Below are 9,264 nucleotides of genomic sequence, written 5' to 3' on the forward strand. Positions count from 1 at the left end.
CGCCCCCCGGCACCACCGTCGGGGGCTGGTAGTTGATGCCTACCTGCGGGGGAGAGAAAGAAGAGACTCATAGAAACTTTCAATAGTATCCATTGCGAGCTAAACGTTAAGAAACCTGGGCCACCGTTCAGGAAGGTTCTCGTCTGTTCTGGATGTGGTAGATATCACAATACAGTGTGGAACCGCGGGTTGGATCAAGCTTCTGTTGCGTGGATTGGTCTACAATCTACACCTACCTTGAACCCGGTCGGGCACCAGTCCACGAACTGGATGGAGCGCTTGGTCTTGATGGTGGCGATGGAGGCGTTGACGTCCTTGGGCACCACGTCCCCGCGGTACATCATGCAGCACGCCATGTATTTGCCCTGGCGGGGGTCGCACTTGAGCATCTGGTTGGCCGGCTCGAAACAGGCGTTGGTGATCTCCGACACGGACAGTTGCTCGTGGTAAGCCTTCTCGGCCGAGATCAGGGGCGCGTAGGTCACCAGCGGGAAGTGAATGCGCGGGTAGGGGACCAGGTTGGTCTGGAGCTCGAGCAGGTCCACGTTGAGGGCGCCGTCGAAGCGCAGCGAGGCGGTGATGGACGACACTACCTGCCCCAGCAGGCGGTTGAGGTTGGTGTAGGTGGGGCGCTCGATGTCCAGGTTCCGCCGGCAGATGTCGTAAATAGCCTCGTTGTCCAGCATGAAGGAGCAGTCGGAGTGCTCCAGGGTGCAGTGGGTGACCAGCACCGCGTTGTAGGGCTCGACCACGGCGGTGGAGATCTGCGGCGCCGGGTAGACGGAAAACTCCAGCTTGGATTTCTTGCCGTAGTCGACGGAGAGTCTCTCCATGAGGAGGGAGGTGAAGCCCGAGCCGGTGCCGCCCCCGAAACTGTGGAAGATGAGGAACCCCTGCAGTCCGGTGCACTGGTCGGCCTGTGGGCAGATAAAGCGGAGAGCATTGAGAAGGAGAAAGGTGGGGTGAGTGTGAGTGTTGCAGGAGTAAACTGACCCTCTGGAGAGGTGTCTAGCTTCTGTGGTCGCACCCTAACAACTGTAATCTGTGTTTAACATCTGGAGTTGAAAAGTTGCTAGAGAGTATTCTGAGGGATAGGTCATTCACGAAGTGCGGAATTGTCGCGGGCGAACCAGGAGCGCCAGATAGTTGAATAACGGGCGCTGGTTCACGGTTGGATTCGGTTCCACAACCTACCAGCTTCCGGATGCGATCCAGGACCAGGTCGACGATCTCCTTGCCGATGGAGCAGTGGCCCCGGGCGTAGTTGTTGGCCGCGTCCTCCTTGCCGGTGATGAGCTGTTCGGGGTGGAAGAGCTGCCGGTATGTGCCGGTCCGCACTTCATCTACAGGGGAGCAAACAGAAAACGGAGAATGAACCAGCTCATTAAGAAACTGGTTCATTAAGAATCACACGCCCCTCGTCAAACGCCGCGGGGAAGGTTTCAGACAAGGCCCAACATGTCAGGACTCTCCCCGGTTTAACCTTACCGATCACCGTGGGCTCCAGATCAATGAACACGGCCCGGGGGACGTGCTTGCCCGCCCCCGTCTCGCTGAAGAAGGTGTTGAATGAATCGTCGCCGCCCCCGATGGTCTTGTCGCTGGGCATCTGTCCATCCGGCTGGATCCCGTGCTCCAGGCAATAGAGCTCCCAGCAAGCGTTGCCGACCTGAACTCCGGCCTGGCCGATGTGGATGGAGATACACTCACGCTGGAGAGAGAGAGAGAAAGAGGGGGTGGGTCGATGGAGGAAAGGGGGAAGATATGATTGTGTTATTCCCACGGATATTGGTTCCGAGTGCTAACATTTCCCCCACGCCACACCACAGTGTGCGACCGGATCAACGCGTTTACCCAGCGTGGTCACCGCGGAATCACTCTCCACCCATGGGCCTTAGTTCCCGGTTCTCTTGAGTTATCCCGGCTCTCCCCATCACCGGTTTCACACGACGCCCCGCCGCCCAGCCCCGGGATCACCCACCATGATGTCCCTTCCAGTCTCTCAGCTCCAGACAATGTGTCGCATTCGCCGAACGCGTCCCTTTTATACCCCGCCCCAATAGAACGTTCATACACCCGGGCCGCGCTGTGATTGGCCGCCAGCGACCCGTGGAACGCGGAGACAAAGGCAAAGAGAACGCCGATTGGTTCTCAGCGCGAGTGACGCAACAGAGGCGACCTGTTCTTCGAACGGCGCAAAGAACCGTCGGCATCTCGGCGTCACAACCGAGGATCATTGGGCGTTTCAATAGTCGCGTCAACCCCCTGTCCCACTTAGGAAACCCGAACGGAAACCTCTGGAGACTTTGCGCCCTACCGGAGGTTTCCGGTGCTTTTTTTTTTGTCAGTCTCCCTACTAGAATTTAGAAGATTGAGGGGGGATCTTAGAGAAACTTATAGAACTTAGAGAAAGACATTCTTGCCCTCGAGGGAGTACAGAGAGGGTTCACCAGACTGATTCCTGGGATGTCAGGACTTTCATTTGAAGAAAGACTGGAAAGACTCGGCTTGTACTCGCTAGAATTTAGAAGATTGAGGGGGATCTTACAGAAACTTACACAATTCTTAAGGGGTTCGGACAGGCTAGATGCAGGAAGATTATTCCCGATGTTGGGGAAGTCCAGAACAAGGGGTCACAGTTTAAGGATAAGGGGAAAATCTTTTAGGACCGAGATGAGAAAAACATTTTTCACACAGAGAGTGGTGAATCTCTGGAATTCTCTGCCACAGAAGGTAGTTGAGGCCAGTTCATTGGCTATATTTAAGAGGGAGTTAGATGTGGCCCTTGTGGCTAAAGGTATCAGGGGGTATGGAGAGAAGGCAGGTACAGGATACTGAGTTGGATGATCAGCCATTTTCATATTGAATGGCGGTGCAGGATCGAAGGGCCGAATGGCCTACTCGTGCACCTATTTTCTATGTTTCTATGTTACCTGCTTCCACTACCTGCAACCACCGGCCATCACCTGCAACCGCCGGGAACCGCACGGAAACCTTGGGTGCGGCGCAAAGCCTCCAGAGGTTTCCGTTCAGGTTTCCTAAGTGGGACAGGGGCATAACTCTCTCCTCGATCCCCCTTCACTTCCACTGTTACCTCAATTCCTCACTCCTCTCTAGTCCTCCATACCCTCACTCCCTTCCGCCGCTTCCTCCCCTCACTCCTCCCTCCTCCTGTTCCTTCACTCTCCACGTCCCCCCCTCCCTCCCTGCTTGCACCCCGAAACTGGTCACTCCCTCTTCCTCTACCCCACTGTGTTCCCTCATCCCCCTGCTCTTCTCTAGCCCAGCTCCTGTTGAGTAAGTCACACGTACTCAGGGACTGGTACAACAGTATTTACTGAGTAACACGTTCAACACTCTGCAGCATATCAATTCTACGGTGCTGCATCACCAACTAACAGCACATGTCGGCTTGTGATAATATGAATGGTGTAGTAATAGGCGGAGCTTATATTAATAAATCATTACATTGGTTAGTAAGTAATGTAACCAATCTACATCTTTCCTTGTAAGAATAATAAGAATAAAAAGTGAAACACGACTACAATAAAGTGATATAGTAAGTAAGTAAGTTTTATTTATATAGCACTTTTAAATCAACTCGCGTTGAAACCAAAGTGCTTTACATAGCAATGTTACAAAATTTTGAGATTTAAAAAATCAAGTCTGCAATTTATCCCATCAGATAAAGCGTAAAAAGACGTTTAATTTAAAGCCGATCCTTGCATATCTTCAGTATTAAAAAAGCTATGGCCATTTTCATACTCGGAAATTCGCATCTTGTTCCCTATTGCTTTTCCATTGAGTTTACACAAAAGCTGTGATCAAGGACAGTCAAAAGCCCATAAGTTTCTTAAAAATTAAGAGAACTGAAATAAGTTTTCAGTTATTATAGATTGAAGCATTCTGAAACAAATATTAAACAATCTTATTTGGATGACCTGAAATTAAAGCATAGAATTAGTTAGTTACCCAATTGTAGCTGATTACAAAATTCAATTACAAGATCTAAACATCTATCCATTTCTTAAGAAAAGATTAACATTTTTAAATAGCCTAAGTGTCCAAATAACATTCACACAAGAATTCACAATATAACATGATTTTTAAATCTCATTGTCATGGATTTATAGGCCAAATTATAAGGAATTTAGTGTTTAATTCACGTAAATTAATGGCCATTTAAATCATCTTGCGAGTGGGTTTTTGAGGAACGCGATTGATTGGAACGTTGCGGGCGCGGTGAATTTGAAGCCCATATCGGTAGAAAAATACTGTCGGTTCGTAAGGGGCCTAAATCACCGTTTCGCAACGTAAAATGTGGATTAAAGTCATCTTAAGAAGCACATATACATAAATTGAACGGCTTTCCTTTACCTGTCCCGTACGTGAAATCCGTCCCCGTTGTCGGCGTTGACGGCTTTAGAAGCTGATTTCTAAATTACTTCAGTGCCGAAATTGTCGGGCGATTTAAAATAAAAAAATTCACAGAACGGCTTCGGAACAATTATTCAGCAAAAGTTTGCACTCCGAGCACATATATCCTTGACAGGTAGGAGAAAAAACCGCATTTTAACCCCCCCCCCCCCCCCCATCCCCCCAAAGGCGCGAAAGTCGCGCACACGACCAGTGGCTGAACTGCAGCGCAGCTGAAGGTAAGTTTTGTAATATACCTACTTCACGTAAAAGAAATAATAAAAGAAATAAAAGTTTCCGTACATCCATGGAAACATTTAAAATAAGAAAAATTACACAACACATTATAGAATTCAACAAGGACGTCCCCCCACAACAGAATCAACATTTCTCCACTGTGGGGAAAGGCAACAAAAAGTTAAGTCCTCTTCCTTTGTGAAACACCCAAGGTCGGGGCCCATTTGTGGCCTCCGCAGCCAGTCCGATGTTTTCAGGCTCTCTTTGCCGGAAAGCTGGAACTCCGGCGTCGGGTAAACACTCCTCAGCGGCTTGGAAATGTCAGAAGCGGCCGCTCCCTCCCCGGAGACTGCGGCACCCGTAGTCCTCAGGCCGCGTTGGCTGGAGCTCCGACTCTGGCGATCCCGGATCCCAGGCTCCGCGGTGTTCCAAATCCAGCGCCGCCCGCGGCTGGACGCTCCGCAGCCACAGCTCCTCGATGTTGGAGTCGGCGTTCACCGCACTCCGGAGCTTACCGAACGGCGACTCGGTAAGGCATCGCCCGCTTCGTGTTGGTATCCCAGCGCTGTGCCGCCGCCGAAGCTGCAGTCCCGGCCGGTCCCAACAGGAAACGCCGCTCCATTCTCGATGGTAGGCCGCGAGGAAGGGGCGAAGAAGCTGCTCGGAGGGAAGCCGCCTCTCCGACCAGGTATGGACTAGGAAATAAAGTTTCCCCCTTCCCCTCCCCCACCCACCACATAAAAGATCTCCAAATAACATTTGTTTTTTGACAGGACTAATATATGACAGGATATATATGTATAAGCCCGTTACTAGGTGCTGACTGATTAATAATGTGACCGAAAATGCTAATAGCGCATACAAGGGAATTCAGGTGGTTCAAACAACGTCTTTGTATTTAAGGGTCGGCCTACAAACCCGTCCCGTGCGCGTACGGTACAGATCCGCATCTCCTCCCTTCACCGGCGAGAATGTCGGGGCCCCGTGCGGCGGGAGCATTGGGGACCTGGGGGACAAACACAGCGAGGCAGGCGAGCGGGGCACCGAGTGTGGTGGTGAGGGAGCTGGAGACACAACCAGGGGTAGGTCTGCAGCTCGTGACAGAAGAGAAAGTCCGTCAGTAGATGGGTAGATCGGTGGCGTAGCATCAGGATACGAGACATCGCCATTGGGCCTGATTCCGCCAACGCCAAATGCCAGCAAACTGCGCAGGCCACTGCCATTGGGAAGTAAAATGGCGATGTGAAAATGACAGAACAAAGCAGATGCTCAAGATATGCAATAAAATTGACGATGTTAAAGGAAACAGGCCATTGTTAGCTGTGGGTGAGGTGAAATTGAGTTACAGACAATGAGATTCAACAAGATGACTGATTCTGGTATGACTTGGGTGGTGGAGGGATGGAGAGAGAGGGGATGTGAGGGTTAGTTGAAGTTAGATAAATCAATATTCATACTGCTATCAATAAAATGGACGGTAGACAAAAAAGCTGGAGCAACTCAGCGGGTGAGGCAGCATCTATGGAGTGAAGGAAATAGGCAACGCTTGAAGAAGGGAGACTGAAGAAGGGTTTCGGACCGAAACGTGGCCCATTTCCTTCGCTCCATAGATGCTGCCTCACCCGCCGAGTTTCTCCAGCATTTGTGTCTACCTTCGATTTTCCAGCATCTGCAGTTCCTTCTTAAACATCAATAAAAGGGAGGTAGGTTGTTGCAGGGCCGACGTTAGGAGGTGCGGGGCCCAATTGGGAACAATTTTGGTGAGCCCCAGGTTCCTAGCCAAGGTCTGTAGAATCATAGAAATATAAATAAAATCTATTATAGAATTTGTATCTCCGTGGTAGAATGGAAAGTAATTAAAATGTGCGCTTAAAAAGTGCCTGCGAGTTAATGGACCAACAGATCTAAGCTACATTTTAATATCAAATTGCACACATGTAAGCCAACAAGTAACACATAAAATTGTAGATCACCTCTGAAAAGTACATAGTTACAATACCACTTGTTTTACTGACTGTGAAATGGGGAAAACAAAGTTATTTAATTAACTAGATCCTGGATAAACAATAACCATTGGTGAAAAACCAGTCCAGGCATTACATTTTGGGCTTTAGCCCCATCGTACCCTTTGGGCTTCTACCCCATCCTAACTTAGTTGTGTCTGTGTGTTAGTTGTGTATGTGTTAGTTGTCTGTGCGTGATGTGTGTGGGTGGGAAGGAGAGAAGGGAGGGAGAGAAGCAAAGATCCTATAGCGGAGATCTTTGGAGAGAAGGGAGGAACGCGACTTCTCCCGCCCGAGTTGCGGGGTCGAAGAGCTCCTGGAGCGGGGCCTTACAGCACCGCCCCGCGCGGCTTGGAATGGCCGCGGGACTCTGCGAGCGAACGCCGGGGGCTCTAACATCAAGACCCGGTGTGCGACCTTGCACCACCCGGCGTGGCTTTAATGGCCGCGGGACAATCGCCATCGCCAGCCGGGGGCTTTGACTTTGACTCTGACATCGGGGGGGGGAGAGTGCAGTGGAGAGATGGCCTGTGATGGAGAGTGGCCTTCCATCACAGCGATGTGATGGATGTTTATGTAAATTATGTTGTGTCTTGGGTCTATTTGTTTGTAATGTATGGCTGCAGAAACGTCATTTCGTTTGGACCTCAAGGGGTCCAAATGACAAATAAATTGAATTGAATTGAATTGAATTGAATTGAATTGGAAGGAGAGAAGGGAGGAAGAAGAGAAGGGAAGGAAGTGGAGAAAGAAGGGAGGGGGGAAGGAGAGGAAGACGGGAGGGAGGGAAGGAGTGCAGGGAAAAGAGAGGGAGGAAGGAGGGAGGGAAGGAGAGAAGGGAGGGACGGAAGAAGGGAGGGGAGGGAGGGAAGGGAAGGACAGAAGGGAGGGAGGGAGAGGGCCGGTGGCGGGAGCGGATGCCGGGGTCCGGGCGGGTGGGGTATGAACTGAGGCCGAGGTTTGTAAACGTTGCTCCAAACCCCGGCCCGGTCCTCCCTGTATTGTTCACCACGTCTCCCCGGGGAGAGAGAGGGGTGGAGCCGGAGCTGTGTGCGTGAAGCACGGCGACTGGAGGGGCTGGAGCGCTGCCCCTGGATCGTGAGGGAACTATCCACCTCCCCCCTCTCCCCCTTCTCCATACACCCCTCACACACCCCTCCCCGTCTACCTCTTTCTTTCCCCCTCCACTCATTCTCTCCACCTCACTCCCCCCCCCCCCCTCCACCCTTCCCCCCTCCACCCGGGGAGCGCCCCCCCCCCCCCCCCCCTTAGGCGCGGGGCCAATTGGGAGCAATTGGTCCAATTGGCTTAAGGCCGGCCCTGAGTTGTTGAATAGATAACTAAAACCAGAGAATAACATTTCTCATCTCAAAGTTTGACAAGTAGCCAAGTGTCCTGACCTGAAAGGTTACCCATATTTTTTCTCCCAACACTTTGTGCCTTTCTTTGGCAGACACAATGAACTACAGATGCTGGTTCAGGCAGCAGACGGGTTCAGGCAGCATCTCTGGTCAATATGGATAGGCAATGTTTCATGTCTGAAGAAGTGTCGTGATCCAGAAAACGTCCACTATACAAGTTCTCCACAGACAGACACAAAATGCTGGAGTAACTCAGCGGGACATGCAGCATCTCTGGTGATAAAGAACCTTCCTCAGACTGAGGTAGACAAAAAGTGCTAGAGTAACTCAGCGGGTGACGCAGCATCTATGAACAGAAGGAATCGGCGACATTTTGGGTCGAGACCCTTCTTCAGACAGAGAGTCATAGGAGAGGGAAACACAGGGATAAGTGTAAGGTGTTAATCCAGCACTCTATTAACTGAATGGTGTCAGGTTAGGAAAATGGGAAGACCTGGGTGTTCTTGTACATCAGTCACTGAAAGTATGCAGCAGATATAGCGGGCAGTGAAAAAAAGCTAATGGTATGTCGACCTTCATAATGTGAGGAGTTTAGTTGAGGAGCAAAGAGCCCTTTCTACAGTTGTACAGGGCCCTGGTGAGGCCACACCTGGAGTATTGTGTGCAGTTTTGGTCTCCTGGCTTAAGGGAGGACATATTTGCTTTTGAGGGAATGCAGGGTCGGTTCACCAGGTTAATTCCCGGGATGGCAGGACTGACATGATGTACGAATGGGTCGACTGGGCTTGTATTCACTGGAATTTAGAAGCATCAGAGGGGATCGTATAGAAACATATAACATTATTAAGGGATTGGACAGGGTAAATGCAGGACTCATGTTCCCAATGTTGGGGGAATCAGAACCAGGTTCCTCAGTTTAAGAAGTAGGTAATTTAGGACTGAGATGATGAAAAACGTTTTCATCCAGAGAGTTGTAAATCTGTGGAATTTTCTGCCACAGAAAGCAGTGGAGGCCAATTCACTGGATGTTTTCAAGTTAGATTATGCTCTTGGGGCTAACGGAATCAAGGAATATGGGGAAAAAGAAGGAATGGGGTATTGATTGTGGATGTTCAGCCATGATCATATTGAATGGCAGTGCTGGCTCGAAGGGCCGAATGGCCTCCCCCTGCACCTATTGTCTATGTTTCTATCTAGAAGCTTTTCACTCCACATCACCGTCGATATCACTCCTGTGTCTCTCAGTC

The 9,264-nt window shown here is 50.4% G+C and overlaps 1 protein-coding gene across 1 annotated transcript in view; it reads right to left on the reverse strand.

Annotated features, from left to right (window-relative positions):
* Positions 1 to 2,031, reverse strand: part of LOC129695124 (tubulin alpha chain-like) — a 2,334-nt gene extending 303 nt beyond the window's left edge. The window contains exons 1-5 of the mRNA XM_055631875.1: positions 1,982 to 2,031; positions 1,489 to 1,711; positions 1,195 to 1,343; positions 233 to 917; positions 1 to 39 (exon numbers count right to left, since the gene is read on the reverse strand). The exon at positions 1 to 39 is cut by the window's left edge and continues 303 nt beyond it. Of these exons, the coding sequence (XP_055487850.1) occupies positions 1 to 39; positions 233 to 917; positions 1,195 to 1,343; positions 1,489 to 1,711; positions 1,982 to 1,984 (1,099 nt within the window). The 5' untranslated portion in view covers positions 1,985 to 2,031. The remainder of the gene's footprint in view (positions 40 to 232; positions 918 to 1,194; positions 1,344 to 1,488; positions 1,712 to 1,981) is intronic.
* Between the last annotated feature and the right edge of the window lie 7,233 nt (positions 2,032 to 9,264).

This window comes from Leucoraja erinacea, unplaced genomic scaffold, assembly GCF_028641065.1.
Source record: "Leucoraja erinacea ecotype New England unplaced genomic scaffold, Leri_hhj_1 Leri_94S, whole genome shotgun sequence".
Lineage (NCBI taxonomy): Eukaryota > Metazoa > Chordata > Chondrichthyes > Rajiformes > Rajidae > Leucoraja > Leucoraja erinaceus.